This window comes from Rhinatrema bivittatum, chromosome 8 (genome assembly GCF_901001135.1).
Source record: "Rhinatrema bivittatum chromosome 8, aRhiBiv1.1, whole genome shotgun sequence".
In the NCBI taxonomy this organism is placed as follows: Eukaryota; Metazoa; Chordata; class Amphibia; order Gymnophiona; family Rhinatrematidae; genus Rhinatrema; species Rhinatrema bivittatum.
Genome location: NC_042622.1, coordinates 36,950,484 through 36,976,481, shown reverse-complemented (window position 1 = coordinate 36,976,481; position 25,998 = coordinate 36,950,484). Strand labels below are relative to the sequence as shown.

At 42.8% G+C, this 25,998-nt stretch overlaps 1 protein-coding gene across 3 annotated transcripts in view; it reads right to left on the bottom strand.

Moving 5' to 3' along the window:
- The window catches only part of HNF4A (hepatocyte nuclear factor 4 alpha), a 167,915-nt gene that overhangs the window by 22,706 nt on the left and 119,211 nt on the right, over positions 1-25,998 (bottom strand). For all 3 annotated transcript variants that reach the window (XM_029614589.1, XM_029614588.1, XM_029614590.1), the window contains exons 2-4: positions 22,562-22,736; positions 19,039-19,133; positions 11,172-11,278 (exon numbers count right to left, since the gene is read on the bottom strand). In XM_029614589.1, the coding sequence (XP_029470449.1) occupies positions 11,172-11,278; positions 19,039-19,133; positions 22,562-22,736 (377 nt within the window). The remainder of the gene's footprint in view (positions 1-11,171; positions 11,279-19,038; positions 19,134-22,561; positions 22,737-25,998) is intronic.

Below are 25,998 nucleotides of genomic sequence, written 5' to 3'. Positions count from 1 at the left end.
GGTGTTCCATTGTTTAGGGCCTGCAATGGATAGTGCACGGTCCCTAGTAGAGGAGAGGTGGGCTTTTTTCAAAGGGGGAATGGAGAGGGTGCCTTTGTTGACAGTGCGAGTGGGTCGTTCAGTGCGTATAGGACGAAAGGGTTCATCCAGCCAATTGGAATTGTGCGAGTGGATGGACTTGTGCACTATGGTTAGAATTTTGAAGAGAATTCGGGATGCGATGGGGAGCCAGTGGAGTTCTTTGAGTATTGGGGTAATGTGATCAGCTTTCCTTGAGTTGGTGATGACCCTGGCGATGGCATTCTGGAGCATTTGTAAGGGCTTGGTGGTGGAGGAGGGTAGGCCAAGGAAGAGGGCATTACAGTAGTCCAGCTTTGAGGAAAGGGTGGCTTGGACGACGGTGCGGAAGTCATGATAGTGGAGGAGGGGTCTGAGTTTCTTCAGGATGTGAAGCTTGAAGAAACCTTCTTTGAGGATGGAGTTGATCTGTTTTTTGAGATTGAGTTGTTGATCTATGATAACCCCAAGGTCTCTTACTGTGGGTTGGGGTGTTATGACGTTGAAAGCTGGATCGTTGGAGATCGGTGGTTTGGGAGGGAGGTGAGGAGAGATAAGGAGCAGCTCTGTTTTGGAGGAGTTTAGAGCGAGGTGGATGTTGGTGAGGAAGTCATTGATGTTGGCAAGACATGTGTTCCAGAAGGCAAGGGCATCTGAGAGAGAGTTGTGAATGGGAATGACGATTTGAACGTCATCTGCATAGAGGTAGAATTTGAGGCCGAGGTCTGTGAGGAGCTGACATAGAGGTGTGAGATAAATGTTGAAAAGGGTGGAGGAGAGGGAGGAGCCTTGTGGGACACCTTGAGACAAGGGATAGAGTGTGGAGTTGGCGTTTCCTATCTTGACGGAGAACTTTCTGTAGGGTGGAGTGGAACTTTCTGTAGGGTGGAGTGGTTAACCGTGTCAAAGGCGGCTGAGAGGTCCAGGAGGATCAGTAAATAAGTGTGACCTTTGTCCAGGCCCATGATGAGGTAGTCGGTCAGTGAAATTAGTAGTGATTCGGTGCTTAAAGCTTTTCTGAAGCCATATTGAGATGGAAACAGAATTTTATGTTCTTCGAGGTAGTCGGAGAGTCTGGAGTTAACTAATTTTTCCATTACCTTAGCTATGAAAGGGAGATTGGATATAGGACGGAAATTGGTAGGATCATTAGGATTTAAGTTGGGTTTTTTTAAGAGCGGTTTGATGGATGCAATCTTCAGGTTGTCCGGGTAGATTCCTTGTGCTAGAGAACAGTTAATAATGTCTGTCAGAGCATTGGAGATTGTGTCTGGTATTAGCAGGAGAAGTTTGGATGGGATGTGGTCTAAAGGGTGAGATGAAGGTTTCATTTTCTTCAGTGTAGAGAGTATCTCAGAATTAGTGATGGGTTTGAAGGATTGTAGAGTAATGTCTTTGTTGTGGTGGAAGTATGTGTTGGGTGGCGTTGAAGTGTTGGTTCTCAGCTGTGTTATTAGGTTGGAGATCTTGTTGCTAAAGAAGAGGGCCAACTCCTCTGCTTTTTCTTGTGCTAGGTTGGCAGGGATGTCAGGAGTCATGGTTTGCGTTAAATTAGATACATAGGCAAAGAGGGCTTTGGAATCAAAGATAATATGGTGGATCTTCTGTGCAAAGAAGTCCCTTTTTGTTTTTAATGTAGCGCTTTTGTATTGGTGGAGTGCGAGTTTGTAAGCAGAGAGGGATGTCTGTGTTGGTGTTTTTCGCCATTTGCTTTCCTTCTGTCGGAGGTAGAGTTTCAGTTTTTGAAGTTCTTCTTTAAACCAAGGTTGTCTTTTGGAGGAGTTGTGTTCGAGTTTTTTTGTTGCCAGAGGACAGAGATTGTTGGCTGCAGTTTCTGTTATCATGGACCAAGAGTGGAGGGCTGAGTTGGGTGATGAGATGTCTATGAGAGGGAGTTCTGGGCCAAGATGATTGTGTAATATGTTCTCAGTTGCAGGTCTGGTGCGACCTATTAGGGAGCCCAGGTGGCTGTCAGTGCCACCTTTGGGTAGGTCAAGCAGGGTGACTGACTGGGGGTGCTGGGAGACAGAGTAGCCTTTGGAAACCAGCTCAGGTGTGATGAGAAGGTGGCAACCTCTCGCAGAAAGAGGGAGGCGGGCTACAGCTGTCACACCCCGTGGCAACGTCTTCCTCTTCCCTGCCCCGTACTTTGCAGGATCCCCTCCCGCTGGCAGGAGTCAGCGAGCAACGTTTCGGACTTGCTGCTGCTTCCAGCTTCCTGTCCGAGTTGTAACTGGGTGAGTCTCATGAGACTATGTGTTCCCACATGGTGCCAAATTCATAGGCAAGCCAGCACAGGCGGAAGCAGCAGCAGGTAAGAAACGCTGGTTGCCTGATGTCTCCCCTGTTGCATGGGGGCTGATAGTAGGGAGAAAAGCTGATAATGCCAGGGTTGGTAAGAACATCAATGACATTTGCCCAGGGCACCATTTGCTGTAGAACTAATCTTGCTAGCTGTAGGGGAGTGGCAAAACCTGCTCCAGGGCTGCCCCATTGCTTTCGAAGAGTAGAAGTGAGTGTGAGCTGATTTGGAAGAGGGTAGGAGAAAAACGGTGGGCGGCAAGGTATGTAGAGCAGTGGGCAAGACTGCAGGGAGGGGCAGATGGCAATGTTGAAGGCACACTTGCACCAAAGTTTGAAGCTGCCTAGGCAGCAAAATTCATTGCACTGCACCTGCTCAGCTGTTCTCTTATAGTTGCACTTTGCTCTTTTCTAAACATACAGCTCCAGGCTCTTAGTGAGCCTGCTTTACTAAGAAGTCTCCAGGAGGGCATTAATCCCATACACAGAAACGGGAGCAGAACCCTGCACATGAGAGCAAACTGGCGAGCTAAGGCTAGACTTGAAAGACTGCATGCTAATTAATACATGGCCAACCTGAGTAACCCCAGTGTTTCCAGTCACTTAGGGTTACTGTACCTTGCAGAACCCTGGAGGGTCTGATCCTTCTTATAAAGAGGACTTCTTTCAAAGCCATTTAACCAGATAAACAGCGAGTTCCTTGCATAAAACTGACACATCTCAGAGCAGCTAAAGTGCACGTGTGGGGTTCACAACTTGCAAACTTGTGGTCCCATTAAAAAGGAGGCGTTCCTGGGGCACGGTTAGCTCAGGAGAATAAAGTACACTCATACAATGGTATTTTCAAATTAGCGTACGTAGTTTTTCCCTTTTTCCTCCGCCAGCAGGGAAAGGAGATGCAAAGTCCACAGGAATTTTTATTAAAAACAAATAGGGCGGTATACCTGTGCGAGTGAATTTTCAAAGAGAGCAGGACTAGAGTTTTTTCATTGGGTATCTGTGGACTTTGCGCATGGGGCACTACTGAAAATTGCCCGCAAAATATTCTTAAAATCAAAATATAATGGGCTCTATTTTCAAAAACAAACAAAGCAAATACTTCAACAAGTAAGCTGCACACTTCTATTTGCTGTGTGCATTATTGCATTCCTGTCTAGTTGCCTATTTGGATTTAGAAACTGGGAATCTTATCAAAAAATGTTTTGCAAATGGACAAGACACGTGCATAACTCAGCTTCAGCTGAGAAAATCCTTCTCTGTACATGGTCCTTGACATGTGTCCTGCATGCATAAGCTAAATAAAGCGTCTGGATCATTCATGTATGGTAGTGATGGTCATCCTCTTCCATCCCCAGAAAGCAGTGGCTGCAAAGATAGTTCAGGATTTCATCATTTTTCTATCTTTATCTCTTCCCTTCGCTGCTGGTTGGGGACAAGTCAGACTTTGCTTTTGAATGTGAACCTCCTACAAGTTCATATATGAGAGAGAATACATGCAAAAAGACTAAGGGGTCAATATTCAAAGGCACTTAGACAGATAACTCACAAGTTATCTGTCTAAATGGCAAGTCCTCTGAATATCGAGCCACTTATCCGGCTAGATTTTAGTTGGATAGGTTAAAGTCTATCCAGATAAAAAAAAAAAAAGAAGCATTCTGAGGGCGTTTCAGGGAGGAATTATGTTATTCATCTATCACTGGAATGATGAGTTGTGAAAAAAAAGGGGCAGGGGCGGTAATGAGCCAGTGGCCGCATCATGGCGGTGTGTTTTCACCCTCCGCAATTGCGGCCACACTGCCCACTAGCACCCCCCTAGCACCACTGCTAAAGGTGCTGTTATTTCCAGCGCTACTGCTGGCAATAATGCGTAAAATATTATCGCCCGCAGCGATACCGGCATCAAAATGTTATTAACCCTGCCCTAACCACTCCTCTTTCCCTCATTCAAATCTTAACGTTGCGATGACGCCCCATCACGTTGTAACGTGTGACCCTGTTTGGTAGCTGGATAACTTCAGACCTGCTTCAGAGCAGATATAAAGTTATCCAGCATTGTGAGTGGCTGGATAATCTGCCACGTAACTGGAGATCTTCAAAAGACATCCGGTTAAGTGCTGCTCCTACAGTTAAAAAAAAAAAATCCGAAACCATGGGCCTCCTGGCCCAATTCCCACCCACCCACCACATCAGGCTCTAAAAATCCCTTCTGCCAGAGCCCCTAAAGCTCCCCCAAAATGAAAGGACCCATACTAATGCTGCCAACCCTCCCTGGAGAATAAAAATAAAATAAAATATGGGCTTCTCGCCCCCATGCCGAAAGCTTCTAAATCCTACTGTGACGCTGGGCCTACAAATAGGGCGATGATTTAGGTACTGGGCAGCTGGGAAAGCTTGGGAAGAGGAGGGGGTAAGTAGAGTGGGGAGGGGGAGGAGCTGTTTTTAAAATAATGGGGGGCGGAGGGCAGTAGCATTATGAGTCCTTTTTGTTTTAGTGGAGCATGGGGAGCGGGACGGGGATGAGATTTTAAAGATTGATATTGGTAGTGTTGGGGGAGGGGGGTGAGAGCCATACACACCTCAGCAAACACTAAGATCTCAAAATAAAGGACTATTGACTGTTCCTACAATACGGAGCACACACATCTGATGCAAGTAAGAGATCGTGTGTTTTCCATAGCAGGTCCTACCTGAGAAGCTAGGGTTAATTACAGACAGAAAGACACTTAAATGTGAGCTAAAAACATGGCTATTCAAAAATGCATGTAACCTAACTTAAAGCACCTGAATATAGAAAGAAACAATAACAAGAAAGTAAAAAGATAATAACTCTAGCATGAAGAGAAGGAAAAAATCGAGACAATGTGATAACTAAAATGTGAAATCCGTTACATTATTTTTATTTTATTTTATTCCATTTTAACTGTCTTTACTCCTTGACCATGTTTTAAACCTTGAGTCAAATGTATAGAACAATTTGACTGATAGATGTCAGTGCCTATTAATGAAAACTACCTCCGTTGATTTATAACTATGAATGTTACTTTTGTAAACCGTTGTGATCTTTTACATGCAACGACAGTACATAAAATGTCTAAATAAATAAATAAATAGGGCCAGGCAGCCTGTCTTTTTGTTGTTTTTTTTTAACTATAGGAGCACCACTCAACCAGATATCTATTGAAGATATTTGGTTAAGTGGCAAGTTATCCAGCCAAACAAAGCCAGATAACTTTTGACCTAACTGGACAAATGAAAAATCTGGTCAGTTAGATTTAAAGTTTTCTGGCTGTAGTTAGCTGGATAATTTTAATCAGGGATATTCAGTGGGACATTCATCCCATCGAATACCCGGGACAAGTTATCTGGGCTAACTATAACTGTAGCCGCATAACGTTTCCGCTTGCCGGCTGAAAGGTAGATTTTAAGAGGAGCACATGCGTGTCCACGTGCATGCGGTTCCCGTTGCACGCATGTTATAAAATCCGACGGCCGCACGCATGTGCACGCATGGATTTTAAAATCCACGCGTGCATGAGTAGGTGGCTCCTGACTCGCGCGGGGGGAGGGGATTTTATAACCTATGCGCAATGACGCGATCGGCCGGTGCCCAATTACCTCCCAGTCTGCTCCAATTAAGGAGCAGACTGGGAGGGATCTTTCTTAACCCTAGCCCTAACCCTATCCTTCCTCCTTCTTCCCCTCTCCTCCCTGCCCCCTAAACCTACCCTATCTATCCCCAAATTTTTTTCTTTTTGTGCTTACTGCTCCTCTGGAGCAGAAATAATCTCCACGCGCCGGCCGGCTGCCGGTGTGCACTTCCCCGGGACAGCGTTGAATGGTGCTGTCCTGGCCCGCCCCTTTCTTTGGGCCTGGCACTTCAGCGCGTAACGGGGGTTACGCATGTGGCTGGGCCCTTTGGAAAATGCGCACAGTGCGCAAGGCCCGGCCACGTGCATAACCCCCCAAATCTTACATGCGCGGGCCTTTTAAAATGTCCTTGTTACTGAATGCTGGCCTCCAAATCAGTTGCTGGTGCACATCTCTCCTCTATATAGGGGACACGAGCCCCTGGCCTAATTTGAATTGTACTCGTATTTTTGTCACATGTTAGCTTCAGATACTCTCTCACCACCCCTTCACCTGTGCTACTAAATCACCAATTGGTGGAATGGCCATGCAGCAATAAATCATCTTCAATCCCCTTCATTTCAAGGGCTTAATGGACCAGCACTGATACAATTGTTTATCTGTCACTTAATGAACAGGTTGAGAGAAACAGCATATTCAGCTCCAGGAACTGGGACAGCTCGTTGAAAAAATAAACCTCCGGGTCAAGTGTCTTAAAATCCCACGTCAAACAGATAGTTATTATTAGACTCGGTGGTACCTTGTCCGAGTTAGCCATGCATGCAAACGTTTCTTGGTAGCATTTTAAGTTTCTCAAGTTTAATGAGCTCATACATTCTTTCTTTTTGTCTTAAATGTTTCAGTGCTGTTTTACTGGTGCGGAGCTTCAGCAGCATTGATGACTCAGCAGTCCAGGGTAGTTTGCAGTAGGGATGTGCAGGCTGCCAAAGAAATTCATTTTGGTTTGATTTTTTTTTTTCTTTTTCAATTTTTGGTTCCTTTAATTGTTTAGGTTTGGTTCATTTCCTGAACCAAAATAAACACACAAAAAACCCCCAGCAACAGAAAGATCCGGGGCCTTCCAAAGTCCCTCTACCTCCTGTCATCCTCTCAAGAACGCCTACCCTCTTCTCATTCCCTAAAAAGATTTGTCAGGACCAGGGACCTCCTCAGTCCCCTCTTACCTCTTCTGTGGGGGTCCCGGATCACAAAAAGGGGCAGGATCGATACCCATTCACTCCTTTCCTGCCACGATGCTTTTCAAAATGGCGCCAATCATCCTGACAGTACAGCGGTGCCGGCACCATTTTTAAAAACTTCATAATAGGGTAAGAATGAGTAAGTATTGTTTCTGCCCCCTTTTTTTTCCCCTTCAGGCTCCCAGTGGAAGGGGTAAATGGGTATTGGGGGGGAGGGGGGATATCTGGCTGGCAAATTTTCAGAGTATTATGTCAGTTAGTATATGAATTCTTATAAATTCTCATGGATAGTTTCTGCAGCTGACGACTCTTTAATAGGCAAGGCAACCTAAATGTTCTCTTTGCTAGTTAGTAAAAAATTCAGTAAAATAAAATGAAGCTATAATTTACTTTTCAGTTTCTCATTTTAAATGTTTCCCTTGTTGCTTTTTAACAGAGATTTTAATTTTGTGGTAGAACAATATTCTAACTTGTGATGCGTGACTAGTTCTATTCATTTAACATTATCAACGAAAGGCAAATTCTAAAACCATTCTCTAATCCTTCATTTCTAGTGAATTATCAATACGTAAAGTCCTTATTCAAAAAGGACGATTTCCCATTCTCAGCCTAGGGAAAAAACTGAATAAGACCCATACACATTAGCATGTGTTTTTGTAAAAATAAAAGATGGGGGTGCAGAACTGCTTTATTCGTTTTAAGCTTTTCGTAAAGCATTATTGGTCGCTCCCCCAGAAGCACTGGTCTGTGAGAGCCTGTACTTATTAGATTCTAGAAGCTAAGCAGCATCTGGGGATCATCAGGGAAGATTGTACACTGGGGGCTGCAGAATGCCTAGAAACGTTCACAAACACCTAACCCTCAACACCTCAGAAATGAATAGAAACAGGCGAATTTTAGAAACTCTTTGCGCGCCAAAGCCGGGAGATGTGCATGCGTCTCGAGGCCAGAGCGGCCCCATGTGGATTAAAAAAAAGCGCCCGAGTGCGTGCGTATCTCACGGTATGTGCAAAAAAGGGGCGGGGCATGGTCTGGGAGGAGCATGGGTGGGACATGGGCGTTCTGGGAAGGTCACTTGAAACGTACGCGCAAGTACTTACGCTCACAAGCACGCGCCGGGGTCCCCTACTGCATAACGTTACTCCTGCTATGGGTGGCAAATAAGTTTTAAAATAAAAAAATCAGGGCTCGACAGCGGGGTTTGAAGGGTCCAGGCTAATTGGGGAAAAACGGAGGAAGGCTAACTAGGGGAGGAGGAAGTCGGGAGCTTTTACCTGGGCGAAGTTCAAACGGACTGGGAAAACCGGTAATTGCGTCACCGTTCGAATCTAAAAAAAAAATCCCCCCACTTACACGGTAGAGCCGGCGATTGCGCACACAAGCGCTCATCCATGCAAAATAGCGTGCACATGTATGCGTGAAGTGATGATTTCATAGCATGTGTGCATATACGCACGGATGTCATAAAACGGCTGCGTCCATTCGGGCGAGCTGCCCTACACGCGTACATGTATGCCCGCGTGGCTGTTTAAAAACATTTACTGTCAAAGAGGTGAATCTTAAGACCTGCGTGCAGATGCACATGTGCGTGCTTTTGCCGGCTCGCACACACGGACGTGGCAATTTTCTAACATACGTGTGTATAAGCACATATACGTGCACCTGTCACATAATTGGCTATACGGGCGTACATGCGCACAAGATTTTAGATTGACACGCTCATGTGCATGCAAATACCACCTCGATCGCGTAAGTGGGGGGGATTTTAGCAGATATGCGATCCGACGCAATTACCTGCTTTCCCAGTTCGCCCCAGAAAAGGAGAGGACTTCCTAAACCCCCTGGCTAACTTGCATCCTTTTAACCTGTCAGCCCGGACCCTTAAAACCCTGCTGACTGGCCTAGTTTTTTTTTTTGTTACATGTCTTACACGCCGTCCACAGCAGAAGTAAAGTTACACAGCAGGGGACTCCGGCGCGTGCTCGTGCACGAAAATACATACGCGGACCTACCTAGTATATCCTGAGTAGGATGATGTGTATAAGGGGCAGGAAGTTATGGGCTGGGGTGGGTACGGGTAGGGTTAAAGTTGTTCTGTTCTGTGCTTATAGCTGTTGACTATCTTCTTTTCTTGAAAATTTTAAATAAAGAACTATAAAAAAAAAACCCAAAAAAAAAAATACTTACGCGCTGGCTTCATTTTATAGACGCGACCCGCCCAAGCCATGCCCACTCCCCACCCCCCCCCCTTTTTAATTTTTATTTGTGCCCCTTAGTAGGAGATACGCGTGTGTACCCACGCGGGTTTTAAAATCCGTGCGGCGCATGCCAGGCCGATTCACGCGCATATCTCCCGGCGTTGGCGCTCGTAGGTATTTTAAAATCGACCGGAAATAGAACAGGACCAGCAAAATGGTGTTAGTAATTGGGATGATAAAGAACAAATGCAGAGGTATCACCAAAACTGTTTTCACAGGAACTTGCTTAACGAGGGCTGTCTTTGGGCTATTTATGTATTATTTATCTGGTTGTTCATAACCAAAACAGCAAAATTATTCTAAGTGCACCTTACACTCTGGAGGAAAACTTCACCCAGAAGCACGCAACATGCCATGAACTCCACTATAATATGGGTGACCCTTGGTTTTTCTTTCAGCAAGCAGCATCTGGATTGAGTAGAGGAAACATACCAAGCATGCTCCTGCAGTGATACCAGCTCCAACCAAGGGCAGGAAGCCCTTCTAACTAGCTTTCTTTCTCTCTTTGCAATCCGATGGGGTATAAGTGGTTACTGTTCTGTCAATTCCTGCCAGCATCTGATTTCCGCTGTCCCTTCTGTCATTTTATTTCCCGTTACTATTTCATTTAGCATTCATGCCTTTCATCTACCTGACCTTTCAAGGTGTTACAGATAAAGAGCTGTAGGTGCTTGGTTTTACAGAAGAGCTTTAACACGTGTTCACTGTGTTTCTCTTCTTATGTAAAAAATAATTAAAATAAAATAAAATGTAACCACACAATGAAGAGCTGCTTTTGAAGGGTAATCAAGCCCTCAGGGAGTACAACAGTGGCGAACTTATTGCACGTATTTCATGATATTCCATAACGGAGCTGCTCTGGTATGCACGGAAAAAAAAAAAAAAAAGACCTTGAATCAGCAAAAGCCAGAAACGTACAAAGAATTATATATAAGAGCAAATCCCTGGGCCCTACATGTTATATTTCAGGAGGAGGAAAAAGCCACCGCCTGAACATCTCGAGAAGGCCACCTATTCCTTTTGCGGTTCTTGGGAATTTTGAAGAACTGTGGTCTCTGAGAACAATGGGCATCTATTAAATTCCACTTAAAGTGTACATCACAGAACACCTGTCACAGACAGCACATCAAGTTAAACTTCAGTTAACGCCCGTCACTACTGCAAATATAGGAAGTGGTCGCAACTGGATGGCCAGTGAGTGGTTTTTACCCCATGTCCCTGTTTTGGACTCTGAATTTACTGGCCCTGCTAAATTCTTTTCTAGGAAATGGTTTCGACTTTGGAGCAAGTTCACGTTTAGAAGCCTGGTGAGTTGTTGAAATATGCTTTCCAGGTCACTGTTTGTTGTGGTAATGGCCCAATGACCTGGGCTTCCTCTAGTGTTGCTACCAACTTGCTGAGCCCTACAATTTGTTACATGTTTTCTAAAATATGTTCATATCTTTTCGTAATCAAATATCATAGTGATCCAAGAGCAATATTCTAGAGGACTCTAACTAGCAGTCTGCTAGTCTATGAATTAAGTAATGTGCTTGTCATTTTATATACAGAAATAATGGGTCACAAGTAAGTTGCTTTTGACATTTTTTTACTGGATTTTGTAATTTATGATTCTAACTTCCGGTAAAATGCAGAAATTATTCTTTCATAAAGAGGGGACTAGTAGCCTAACCTGCATAGGTTTTGGTATGATTCTTTTATTGGAGTCTAGATGATAGGTATTAAGTACCTGTTGTGAAAGAACTTCTGCTTGAATCAATGCATTGATTGAAGGCAAACTGCTGTCTTCATAACTTGATCTTCTCGTGCTTATTCTGTCTCGTTCGTTCTGTACAGCTGCAAGGAATAACTTCAGTTCAACAGATTTCATTCAGTTATTCATATCTTGTGTTAAATAAGACTTTGCTTGACATTGCATTTGTTCTAAGCCGCAAAGCTTCCACTTTTCCCAAGAAGTCAACCAGCATAACAGTTTTGAATATGGCATGGTCTGGTTTCCTTGATCGAACCTTCTGTGATGTGATTTCGGTATGTGCACAATAGAATGCCTGGCATAAGCTAAACTGACAGTCGCTGGTGATTCCTAGTGATTAATTGAGCAATTAATTTATCATGGAGTTGTGTGTCTAGATCCCCAGGCTCGAAGTTTTCCCTGGCTAAATATAGCCACATTGCTTCAAGTAGGCATCTCCAGAGGTGTGTTTGGGTCAAGTAGAAAAACGACAGGATATGATCAGATTTTTAAATTAGGTATAAAAACCCAGCTACACAAACAGCAAGGACAAAGTATGCAATTACTTTTGTAGTTGCCCATCTTAAGTTAATTTTCAAAAAGTGACTACCCAGGCTAAAGGTAAGTGGGCACAAAAGTGATCCATGTACTTTGGCTGCTGCATGGCTTTAGTGAAATTAATATAATGTTTACTTTTTTATTTCCTCAAGAATAATTTTGGAGGAGGGGAGGAGTAGCCTAGTGGTAAGAACAACAGGCTACAAGCCAGGGAAGCCAGGGTTCAAATCCCACTGCTGCTCCTTGTGACCTTGAAAAGCCACAGAAATGGAAAATCAAAAACCAGACCGATGCCTTGGAAAGGATTTTATTCAATTATTATTGAACATGCCAGACTTTGGCCAAAGTTTCACTTTATGGCTGCATCAGGGGCTCTACAAAAACTACATAGAAATATAAACTTTAATATAAAAATTAAAAATTGGAAACAACCCAACAACATAAAACAAATCACTTGTGTAATGTCAAAATGAATAATAGTGTATCAAAGTAAGTAAAGAGAAAGAGGCGACAGATTAACTATAGTACAGAGAAGAAATAATGATTGTAGGTCAGTGTTACCTTTACATTGAGTAACATCCAGGATATAAACTGTAGTATAAAATATGAATTAAGTAATGTGCTTGCCATTTTAATTTTTATATTAAAGTTTATATTTCTATGTATTTTTTGTAGAGCCCCTGATGCAGCCATAAAGCGAAACTTCGGCCAAAGTCAGGCATGTTCAATAATAATTGAATAAAATCCTTTCCAAGGCATCCGTCTGGGTTTTTGTTTTTCCATTTCCTTGGGCAAGTCACTTTCCCCTCCACTGCCTCAGGTACAAACTTAGATTATGAGCCCTCAGCAGAGAGGGAAATACCTACAGTACCCAAATGTAATCAGAATATAAATCAAATTAAAAAAATTAGTATTGAAAAGTACAAGAAGCTTTCCCATGAACAATACCAATTTAATTGATAACTAGTAGTGGAAATACTATCTGCAGGAACCAATGAAGATGGCAAAGAGAATCGCTATATGATTCAAAACGGATGCTTAGTGTCTCTGTTTTTAATATGCAAAATTTGGCTTGCTAAACAAATGACTAAGCTCTGCTGAAATAAAGTTGTTGCAGTCAGCTGTTGTAAATGGCGTTCTCAAGGTTATGCTGTTTGTTATCGATGGATGGGGCCCGGGCTCAGTCACGGCATGGTGGTTTCTAAATGTTTGCTTAGTATTAGCTGGTCATGGACCTAATGTAACTTCTATTGATTATTAACAGACACCAGCAAAGCTTCTAACAAAACATGAGCATGCCTCCCACCCTTCAGCCACGTTGTAACCCGCTTCGGAGAAACATCTTGCCCCGTGATACTAATTATCCCAGAAACTGGGCCAGATTTGCTAACTCCATTTCCTTGCGATGTAAAGTAAGGTGGTTGAAATCTTAGGTGAGTGTAGGCAAAGCGCCTAATCTTTCCGCAGCTCTGCGCATGCAGCATTAGTCACAGCATCTTTCATTTTTTTTAGAATTTTCCTGTTATAAATCACTTTTTTGACACCACTAATTGAGTAACAAGAATTGAATTTTTTAACTGCCTGAAAATGCAAAATTTAAATGTTTCTTCTGCAGAAGCAAATTTGGCCTCCTGAGCATCTGCCTAGGCAGGTTTAGCACAGATGCTGACACGCTGGGTGGGCGGATCAGTTATGATCACTGTAATGAGGTACCAAAATCCTTTTGTCATCTATCAAAGAACATAAATAGGGAACCTTTGTTTTCAGCTTTTACTGTTTTTTTCCCAGGGATGTCTCAGTGTGTAATATCACAAAAATGGGAGAAAATCAATGGAATAAATGTCATCTTTTTCCCACTCATTTTCTCCCATTAAAAACACAGAAACATGACGGCAGAAAAAGACGGCATGGCCCATCCACTCTGCCCATCCGTCCAATTAATTCAGCATTATACTTCTCATCACGTCCTTAGAGATCCCCTGTATTTATCCCACGCTTTATTCAATTCAGATACTGTTTTTGTCTCCACCGCCTCCACTGGGAGGCTGTTCCACACATCCACCACCCTCTCTGTAAAGAAATCTTTCCTGAGAATACTCAGTCTCTTCCCTTTCACCCTTATCCCATGTCCTCTTTTCCATTGAAAGAAGCCCTCCTCCTGTGCATGGAAGCTTTTCAGATATTTAAATGTCTCTATCATACCTCCCTTACTTACATTCCCATATGCTTAAGCAGAGAAGTTCCCAAACCTGTCCTGGGGAACACCCAGCCAGTCAGGTTTTCAGAATATCCGCAACTATGCATGAGAGAGTTTTGCATACCTTGTCTCAACTGCATGCAAATTTATCTCATGCATATTCATTGTGGTTATCCTGAAAACCCGACTGGCTGGGGGCACCCAGGGCAGGTTTGGGAACCACTGCTTTAGAATGAAGACCACTGACCATTTTAGTAGCCTCCCTCTGGACAGTCTCCATCCTGTTTATATCCTTTTGATGGTGCTGTCTCCAGAACTGTACACAGTATTCCAAGTGAGGTCTCACCAGGGACCTATACAGGGACAATATCACCTCCCTTTTTCTGCTGACCATTCCTCTCCCTGTGCAGCCAAGCATCTTTCTGGCTTTTGTTCATTATAATAAATACTGAGAAATTACTGGGAAAAATAAAATAAAAACTGAAATTGAATGTCCCAGCTATAAGCTGAAGACCTCGGTAGATTTAAGTTACTGAGAAGAAGTAGATGAAAGGAAAATGTATTTAAAATAATTATTTAATGTTTGCATGTAACATGAACACTTAAGGTGCTTGTAATCAGAAGGATCCAGTCATCTTTACCTTAGGAAAATTTCATTCCACACAGAAGCTAAATCTGGCTGTGGGGATTCTCTAGGCGGCTAGGAACAGCAGTACAAAAGGTAGGCAAGTCCAAAGGCGTTCGTGCGACTGGGGGAGACTTAGCTGACCGGTGACAATTTTCAGCACCGTTCAGCTACGTTTAGCCACTAATCTCGACCTAGGTGGATAGTCTGTGTCTGAAACTGAGCTTAAGACAAATGGCTAAGTTTTAGTTGGTTATCTTAGGTGATCCGGGGGGGGGGGGGGGGGGGGGGGGGTGTCAAAATGGACCCCAAAATCTTTAGCACTAGGTGAACATGGGCAGGTCAAGACAACTTGCTTTAATTGAGCATTTGCTTTGATAGGCTGTGCTAAGTAATACCAGCATGGGAAAAGCGCTCCAATGAAGTTTGACATTGTTACAGAGAAATAGAGTTTACAATAAAGAATTAGTAAAGGAAACACTTTCCTTCCCTATATAAATGATTTCTCTTGTTTAAAATGCTAGATATGGAGATACTTTCACTGCCGAATTTTGAAATGTTTGTCACATAATTGCATAACCTTGCAGAAGAATCTAATCTTTGACTGCCGCAGTGAATTCAGACCTTGTTAATAGAGCCCGGCTAGGAAATGTTTGCAGTGCCTTGTGTATCTGATTATAACTTGTCCATATTTGCTGTTTTTATGTTTTCTGTCTGTTGAAATGCCGAGAGCTTGCTGAATCTAAAATATGGGCTTGGTGATCTGTATCAAAATATCAGATATGCATTTTTAGCAAGGGTTATTTCTGCATAAAACTGGGGTAAAACAATTTGAATATGCAAACTATTTTTTTTTTAGATGCCAGTTTTAACTCCATTTCCTTCCTCTTCGCCTACCTGTTGGGGTCTTGAAGAAAAGTGTGTTCCGAGACTGCACCTTTCCAATGGCGGCAGGAGCCTCCCAGGCCAGGACTCCGCTCCAGGAGGTTTCTGATTCTGTCATAGTCTAACAATCCTAAGTTGTTTTTTTGGTTGTTTTTTAACAAACAGTAACTTAATATTTTTTTTGCAAAAGTGGCCCAGGGCATTTGATAACGAATGGAACAGAATAAAAATTCCAAGATTTAAAACACTTTCAACCTGCTTTTATAGGCATGCAGTCTGAGTACATAAGGCACCTGGTTAAGAAAATATCTTATGAATTTATTTCATTTGCAAACATTCAGGATTAGCATCATGATTTCAGAATTGCAACTGGCAATTCACAGCCACAAAGGCTGTAAATGTTTGGATTCATTGGAGTAGGCTGATTTATTTAAAATAATTTTAACAAGCACTATCTACGGATGTGGGCAGATGACAAGCCCACATCCAAATCAAACAATAAAATAAATATAAACTTGACATCAGTTGACCTCCGACACTAAAATAACCTACAAATGTGTGCATATGGTTAAACTGTATTCAACTTCTCCTTGAAGTGTCTGTGCCTGAGAACATATACTAGGAAAGACTTATAGCTTTAAAGATAAACATACTGGGAGTAACTTTCAAAACTGTTTCCGTGCGTGAAACATGAGTTTATTCACGTAAATGGCAGCTTATAAAATTATATGGGATTTGTATGCATAAAAGGTATGCGGGGAAACCCGATTCTGAGCATACTTTTATGCATGCAAAAGATTAAATACAGATTTATTCATATATGATTTTAAGAAATATGCATGTAAATTAACTCACACAAATACTGCAAAAATCAGGTGTAACTTTGTGCAGGTTATTTGAGAGAGTTTTCAAAGCAAACTTGTGCACATACATTCACTGTGAAAACTGGGGTCTCTTCGGTGCTTTGGCAACACATAAGTTAAACGAGGGGTTATAAAAATGACCCTCAGAAAGGGCAACTTTCAAAGGCATTTCCTTAGGTAAAACAGTGTTTACAAAACTGCCAATAAGTGGGTAAACTGGACTGAGAGGAGGCGTTCCCGGGGGCAGAGCTGAGACTTACGTGCATAAAGGCAAATTTTAAAAGCCCTGCGTGCGCCAAAGCTAGGAGGCAAGCGCAGAAGTCGGGCCGGTGCACGCCGCGTGGATTTTAAAAAGCACGTGAGTATGCACGTACATCCCAGGTCATGCACAAACATGTTTTTTTTTGCAAAAAAGGGTGGGGTGTGGGCATGGTCTGGGCGGGGCATGAGCGATCCTAGATTTCTCAATTAAACCTGCGCAAAAGCATGCACCGTGGTCCCCTACTTTGTAACTTTACTTCTGCTATGGATGGCGCGTAAGTCCTGCAACAAAAAAAACAAAAACCTAAAAGGGTTGGGGCTATCAGGGCTAACAGGATAAAAGGTGGGTTAGTGAACTAGGGAGATGAATGAACTGGGGAAACTGGTCATTGTGTTGGTGCATGTGTCCACTTATGCGCACATACACGTGTCTATATAAAATTGTGCGCACATGTACGAGCATAGAGTCTATTTCATACCATGCACGCATATATGCGCGTACGTTATAAAATGGCCACGTCCATTGGCGTGAGCCAGCATACGCACGTACATGTACACCCTCGCGGCTGTTTAAAAGTTACTGTCTTACCTTTTCGTATTTTCCAAAAGTTATGTGCACAAAATTTTCCACACACATAATAGCCAGCCTAATTGTATTTGGGTTAAATTTGGTGGGAGATTTTTCAGCACGGACTTAATGCTTTGAACACTGGTTTATCTTACGTGCATTTTTGCCACCTGATGTAGGTGGGCTATTATAAGATTACCCTCTCCCCCATTGGGGGTAACTTTTTGCCTGTACAGTTGCAAATTGCTGTCTTTGAAACTGAGCTTGTGTAAAACGGGCGTGCTAAAAGTGCCTGCATGCATTGCCCCTGATGCTTTTTCTGGGTGGCATGGTGTGCATGCTTTTGAGAATGCCAAGATCATGCGGGTTTTTCTCTCCTGACCCAGACATGTTGCCTCTTTTTAACCCAGCTAAAAAGGCACCTGCTGTGGAAGCCTACAGATAGGTTGAGTCAGGCAGTGTGGGGGCAAGTTTTAGATAAGGCAGTTTATCCAGATAAATCACTCTTTACCCACAGAATTTCTTCTGCTGTTGCTACCTTTCTTCTGAACAAAAACCTGTACTGGATTGACTTACTGCTAGCAAGTCCTTAAACTTCCTTTCTCCCACAGATGGACCTGTCGCTAAGAATCCTGGATATTTGGACTGGGTTTGGACGTGCTGATTTAATGCAATTATTCCTGAGATTTATTCCACTTAGTTCTGAGGGACACATCCTTCAGGGCTGATTATCTGTTTTCCCTGCATATATTTATTTGGCTAACAATTTCCCCATTTTTTATAGCTATTATGGTTTGTTTGATGTTTTAATTTTGTAGTCTGGGATGTCATTTTTAGATTTGTTCTAGCTGTGCTTTCAGGATTGAAATTATAGGAATCTTGCTTTTGATGTTTGATATTGTCCTCTGCTTTGTTCGGTCTTATCTGCAAAAAAAGGAATTTCAATTTGCAAAATTAAATTAAATTAATGACATGGATATCACAGGGGACACAAGAACAAAAGCTACTTTTTTTTGCCCCATGTTTCCTTCATTTTGCCTTTTCTGCTTCTGAGGTTTCTTATGCCATTGTATTCTTGGAGTTTTTCATACTGCTGATACACGATTTTATTTGCAAGTTCAATGGTCATAATAATGATGACAAATTCTGCAGTGAATGTAAGCCTGGGAGGACCTTGATTAATTCCCAGCTTCTATATTGAACTATGGGGGAGGGGGAAAGATACTTTTGGCAAGCTTTGTTGTGGTTTGAGGATTTGTGATGAGCTGACAGTTTTACCTTGCATGGTGGGGGTGAGGGGGACGAGGGTAAATTTTCTAACTGCTTGCATTGGTGCAAGGTCTGCAAATACTTTTTATCTGTAAACCTTATACAGATGTTCAAGGGGAAAACACGCGTGTACTTTCCTTTTGAAAACTATCCCAGAAAAACTGCCCGTGCACTTTCATACCTGCTAATTTGTGTGGGTAGAAAAATGATGGGCCTGCTTTTGAAAATGCACTTAGTTCCAAACCTTGCCTCTAACCCTCCCACCCACGAGAAGACCTCGTCACACTGCAGGTAAAAACATGCACGTAGGGACCCCTGTGCGTACACTTTTACCTGCATATCAGGCGGGCAATTTTCTAAAAACCCATGTTTTACCCGTGAAAATGGCTTTGAAAATGACCCTGATAATCTATGCACCAGTAACACCTACACAGAGTTCACCGTAAACAACTGACAATCATTTTAGCCACTCTGCAATGTTTGCCAGTCATTTTCTGACTTCTTTTTTTTTTGGAGAGATTTCAACTTTACCAGCTGTCCATAGCAGTCACATTCCCAGGGTTAATGGGAGTGGTAAACGAATGCATGTAGGTTGTGAAAGAGCCAACAATAAATTCCTGGACATTTTATAAACTCACCTTCCTTCTTCATCCCAGCACGAAAGCATTTTTTTAACCTGCAGTATCGACATTGGTTCCTTTTGTCTTTATCTACAATGCATTGTCTACTAAACCTAGAAAAAAAAAAGAAAGAACATTACCATTTCTATCTGATTCTCATCATCAGCACAAGAGTAAGAGGTAAAACAGTAACATTTGGTGCAAATTACGGAGACAGTAATTTACTCTGTCAGCAGGGGGCTTTCTATGTACCAGTCAAGCACAGTGTCCCTGCATTTTTTGCCAAGGTAGGCAAAACAGGCAAGTGCTTTTTTAAAAATGACAAGGAAATAATGACATCCAGTGTTCCTGATTCGTTTCCTATCTGAACCGATACAAAAAGCCCCAACGAAATATAATTTTGTTTCTGTTTTAGCATGTAATAAAACGAGAGAAATAAAAATGAAACAAAGTTGTTGCCACGAACACCTCTAAGGCATAGTTCATCACAGCTGCTTTTAAGTCTGCCCATGGAAGACTTGCCAAGGTAGGCAAAATAGGGCTTTCCCCCTGAAGACTGGGTTTTACTTGAGTAAATGCACCTTACTTGAGTAAGTGGGCTTTTGAAAATTGCTACAATATACGCCATTGAATTGTCCATAAGATTTACTTGCGTAAGTGCGCTCTACTCAAGTCAGTGGTTTTTGAAAATTACTAGAATAGGATGTTACATTTACCCACGTAACCTCATTGAAAATTACCTCCAGAGTGTATACCTATGCAACCTTGGGGAGAATTTCAATCCAGTTGAATAAGTCACACTGATGTGGTACAGTTAAGTGGGGGAAAACAATAACATCTGTTTTGAGATGTGCAACATCAATGAGCCTAGAATAAAATTAGTTTACAAATAGTCTAAGAAAATCATTGGATAGTGATGGGACCTTTATAAAGCTAGCAAGTGTTTCAGATGAAATCAAGTCTATCTCCATTATGTCTAATATGCTTTGGGCTTTGGTGAGTTTCTTTACAGCCTGTGACATTGTGAAAGATAACTCGAGGTAATGGTATTTTAGGGGCAATATGGTCTCACAAATGTGTATTTCATTGTAGTTTTACAGCTTTTACAAATATAATGCTTTTGATTTAATTTTCAGTCTGCACCATCTGGCCTAACCTAATTTACACTGAAATTAATCTATGAAAGAAGCCAGTGTAATCATTCATGGCAGTGATTTTTCCTTCAGTAAGGGGGCCGATATTCCAAAAAAGATGAGCTCCTAAGTTAGGCCACTTAGGGCCTCATTTTCTAAAGTATCCCAGGCTTGTGATACTTTAGGTAATGAGGGGCGGGGGGCCGAAACGGGGGGAGGACCTGCGCTAGCCGGCAGCGATCGCACCGTCGCGGTGCGATCGCTGCCGGTTTCGCACCCAATAGTGCCACCATAGGAGGTGCAGCTATTGGGAGCGAAAGCTGCCGCAAAAAGGCACCTACCTTTTCGCTGTCAGCGGCGTCGGCGCAGAGTCGGCCCCGGTGACCCCCCGACTCCTCCTCTTCCGGGGCCAACTCTGCCCCGACTCCGCCCCCATCCTGGTATCGCGTGCGAGCAGCGTGGAAAATGAGGCCCTAAACTAGGTGCCTACGTTTTCAGCTGAAAATTCACATAAATTTAGGGCCTAAAAGTTTGGCTTCAAAGTTTAGGGATGCTATTTCTAAACTAGGTGCCGTATTCCCACCCCTGTAGCCACCCACTTTTTAGGCTCCTAAATTTAGGACCCTAATGAAACTAGGAGCCTACATTTAGGAACTTAATCCTAATACATTTTCCAAAGGGTTAATTTAGTTGCTGACCTCCAAAAGTTAGGAGCCTAAACCCTTTGAACTTTGACCCCAAGTTCCTTTTGTTCTTTGGTCTGGTAGCTTACTCGCACTGCACTACATCATCACGCCAGAGAGGCAGAATGGGCTGTAAATCCTGGACCTCTACAATTTCCCAATGGTGCAGCTTGGGTTCATAATGCCATGTGAGTCTTGCATTCAGTCTTGGGATGCGGTAGACTGGAGAAGAAAGGGCTGAGGATTGAATTTTGGGTCTTCTCTTATTGTAATATATATCGGTAGTGGTCCTGATGGCAAACACACAAGAGGGTGGTTCCAGAGAACAAGTGTCTGGGAAAAATCAAGGATCCTATATTGACAATAGAGGTGTGTGAATTTTCTCCGAGCAGTTCGTTCTTATACTGTAAATCATTACAAAGCCATCTGCCATTATCATGCTTTATTTAAGATAGACTTCTTTTTGAGTGTTTTACATACCACAGAAAGACGTCACAATGGAACTCAAAAGCCATGTCATTTAACTTTTTATTTCTATTCCACCTTTCGTGACTGGACAGCCACGTCAAAGCGGATGTTTAATTTGTAAAACAGGTGTGTAGACCTTTTCTTACTAAATAGGAGTACTGGATAGGTCCATTTCTTAAAGTATCCTTCTTCCCAACATTTTGCCTATGTCATAAGCCCTTAGGGGTCAATATTCAGTTGCAGGGAGTCTGGTTATCTGGCCAGCTGGATATTCAGTGGTATGTACGCCCTGCTAAATATACCCAGCTGTCTAAAAGTTAGCTGGATACGTTAGGAGGATAATGCTGCATATTTGGGTTATTTGGCCAACAGGGAGAAGCATCAAGCCAACGTAGTGCTCCAACATGAGATAAACAGCGTAGATCACATGATAAACAGGATAATTTGCATTGCTCTGCCCCAGTTTCCCTCCTTATTACAATGACCTGCTTTGCATCTGAAGTGCATGCATGAATAATGCAAAGGCATGCAAAGAAGGTCATTAATAGGCAATTTCATGATAATATTATATTGCGGCCAACCGAGAAAGTGGTCAGCCATGATAAAACACCACCTCCTGGGATTTTGATAAATGAACCGTGGAAGGCCTGGGACCCTAACACAGGTCCTGAGGCACCTGCGTTACATTTAAAGGGCCAGGAAAAGGTTAAAAAAAAGTTTCCGCTGCTAAAACAAAAGGTTGAGCAGGGCTCAGAGCTGTGACACCCGGCTCAACCTGAGGCCGCCTTGGATGGAGGCCCCGACTCAAAAAAAAAAAAAAAGTGTCTCGTTCACGCGTGGCAATGGCTTCCCCACCTTCATCCCCCAAACGTTGAAATAAAAGTCAGTTGGCTTCAGGGTTACCCCATCTCCACCCCAATATTAAAATTAAGTTGTTGGGGTACAGTGCCCCCGGCACCCCCCCTCCCAATGTTATAAAAATCATTGGGGTCCAAACTTGCGGTTTGGCTAAATCCATAACTTAGTAGAGCAAATCCTTTAAATATAGACCCCTTGGAGTCTGATTCAAATCTTTTATTTGACTACATATTGGGCCTTTCTTTATTGTAAAAGCTCGAACTACCAAATGTGAATCTGAGTAGCCAATTCAGGCTTTTTGAGAGTATGAATGGCAGAGTTTTGAACTTGTCCCTTGTCGAGTCTTGACATGGCAATGCAATTATGTAGGCTGCAAACGATACAGTAGCTTGCTCTTACCTGCACGAATACATGTGGTTTTTCCTAACACTTCTTCTGAAGAAACCTTTGCACCCGTCACAGCTAGAAGCTCCGTAGTGTTTCCCAGTCGCTCTGTCCCCACAGATTGCACACAAAGAGCCAATGCCAATGCTATTTGAGGTGCTAATATTTGCTGTTTCCGATGGGGATGCATCTGTGAACATCAAAGGAATAAAAATAGAAATGTTCTAACATAAATTAGAAGCCAGGCATTTTGAAAGAAGTCCAGTTAGACAGTAAATAAACTTGTGTCAATGGCTGCACTGAAAGGAGTCACGTTCCTTGGGGCTTACGGTCATCATATGTAGAGGTAGAGTGGAAGAGGCCTATTCTTTGAACAGCAATAATTCAAAAACCAACTCCTAATCTTGACACGAAACATGAAGCAGTAGCAGGAGATTACTTTTAGCAGAAACATATCAAGAAATACATTTTTTTGCTGAGACAATTTTCATATTCTTTGAGGGTTTTTCCTCTTGAGTTAGGATTCACTGTACGATCTAATAATTTTATAGAAGCTTTGCTTTTGTAACCTTACTGGCGGATTTCAAAAGCCCTATGTACGCCAAAGCTGGGAGGTACATGTGCGACTTGGCCTGGCGCGCCGCACAGGTTTAAAAACCGCGCGAGTACGTGCATATTTCTTGTACGCACACAAATCAAAAAAAGTGGCAAGTCATGGGTTGGGCGAGTCTGTAACATGAACTCTGCGTGTAGGTATTTATGCGCACAAGTGTGGGCTGGGGTCCCCTACTGCATAACTTTACTTCTGCTACAGACGGTGCGTAAGTAATAAAATAACAAAAGCTGGGCTAGTCAACGGAGTTAGAAGGGTCAGGGCTTATAGGGTAAAAGGGAGGCAAGTTAGCCAGGGGGTTTAGGAAGTCCTCTCCTTTACTGGGGTGAACTGGGAACGAACTGGCGAAATAGATAATTGCGCCGGCCGGCGTATCTACTAAAATCCTCCTCATGAGATCGAGGGAGCATTTGTGTGCACTTGCGTGTGTCAATATAACGTCACGCACACATGTATGCGCGTATAGCCGATTTTATAACAGGCACACGTATATGTGCATATGTTATAAAATCGCTGCGTCCACGTGTGCGAGCCGGCAAACGCGAGCACATGTGTACATGAGGGTGGGTCTTAAAATTCACCTCTTAGTACAGTTACAGATGTAAGGTAGAAAAACATTAAAAAAAAAAGTGACTCTAGGTTTCCTCACGAGTTTTTCTCTGCCAGAGCCTTTGGTTCAGCACTTAATGCTAGGTTTAAGCAGTGAACGTGGTTTGTTAGTCTCAGTTAGGGGCTCTATATGGAAAAATCCTTCATTTCCATCACTTTTCTTGTTTTGTTTCATTTTTATTTCTTTTTAGCACATTAGTGTTTGCTAAAACAAAATGCCAGATCTGTATCTTTTTTTGTGTGAGAGCATGTCATATTGGAAATAACAAAAAATGAAACAACACATGAGACCAGACTGAGGCTAGGTTCAACCTGGCCCCATGAAATCAGCTATCCTTATCCATATTACAAAATGGCTGTTCACTGTGGCACAATTAATTGTTTCCTATCGTTGATGGAAGAGCACAGCCATTGCAGTTCAGAACAGTAATGCACTGGAAAGCTGGGGAAGTTTGCAGAGCACCTGAACTGTACCTGCCTCTCGCCCCGTAACATTAACTCCTCATTTTCACGAGCACTGGATTCCTTTTGACCCTTACCCCATTTTTTTCAAAAAAATTAGAGGTGCGATAAAGCTGACCGGATCCACCCCTGAAGCAAATTTGCTTCCAGAGTTGCAAGCTATGAAAAGCTAATTTTAACTTCTTCGTAGGCTTGCTGTTTAAACTCTCAGACCTTGAGTTAAACACTATCTCACTGTATATCGAACGCCACTCCCCGTGCGAGTGACCAGGAAGCTGTACCTGCTTCATGGCAGAGGTGCGCTCTGATTTAATACCAAATGTTCCCAAGACACGGAGTAAAGTGTGACGGTGTGGAGGCCCAGATTTAAGCACAGGCAGCTAACTGCCTAGAGCGCCAGATTTTGAAAGTCGTAAACAGCAAGGCCAAAGAAGTCCAGTTCTGTGTTGGCACAGCTTCAGAAGGGCACTGCCATGGCACTCTGCCTCTGGGCACCGTAATCTTAAATCTGGCCCTGACTTTATTTAATTCCAAGGTAACCACGTGGTCTGGAGGTTTATGTACATCATCCCTGGATAGTTCTTGTGCTTCTCCAATGAAAGATATCACAACTTGCAAAGAATTCCCTGACACATACTGATACGCTTCATGTGTTACTGTATTGTGCGGATGCAGAATAAAGATTATTTAGAAAAAAATTTGCTTGACTTTCGTGTCCTTTGTTCTGTGTTCATCTGGACTAAACTGGATCAAAAACCAGTGCACTTAAGTAACATTTTTGAGAGGGCTGAAATGAAAGTTCAGATTTTGTCTCTCAACACTGAAAAGGAATTGGCAGAAGGCCGTATTGCCCTTAATTCTGGGAGATCGGGATTAGGGAAAGGAGGTTCACATTCAACATTTAGGAGCTGATGTACTAAAGTGTGCCAATGTGGGCCATTAACGGGCATACTAAAAGCATAACAATCCGTCCCTTCCTTTCTGACCACACTACTAGAACCCTTATCCACTCTCTCATCTCCTCCCACTTAGACTATTGCAACCTACTCCTCACAGGTCTCCCGGCGAGCCATCTCTCTCCGCTGCAATCTGCCCTAAATTCACCAAAGTCACTACACTCACATAACCCCTCTTCTGAAGTCACTGCATTGGTTCCCTATCTGCTCCCACATATAGTTCAAACTCTTCTTTCTCACCTACAAATGCCTTCTCTCTGCAGCACTTCACTACCTCTCCTCTCTTATCTCTCTACATCCCTCCTCCTGCACCCTGCTCATCGGATAAGTCCCTCCTTCTCCTTTACTGCCAGTTCCTGATTCAGTGCTTTCCAGCTGGCTGCACCCGCCGTGTGCTCGGAATAGTCTTCTTGAACTGGTGCCTCATGTTCCCTCTCTCGCCGTGTTTAAATCCCATCTAAAGATCCACCTTTCTGAGGCTGCTTTTAAATCTGAGGCCTGATTGTCTGCTTTTAGCCTCATTAACTAAACTGCCTTTTCTCTCTTTTCTTTTTTAACCATCAGTTTGCTTTATGAAATACCCCAAGTCTCTTGTCCTGTTTGTCTTATTAGATTGTAAGCTCTATTGAGCAGGGACTGTTTTTTTTGAGTGTTTGTACAGCGCTGCATGTCATATAGCGCTATAAAAATGTTAAGTAGTAGCCAACATTAACCCCATGCAAATGATAAAATACACAAGTACTCGTACGGCAATACCACAAAAGCTTAACTTTGTGCCTTTGAGATATAGTAGCTTTTTGTGCTAATGTGTC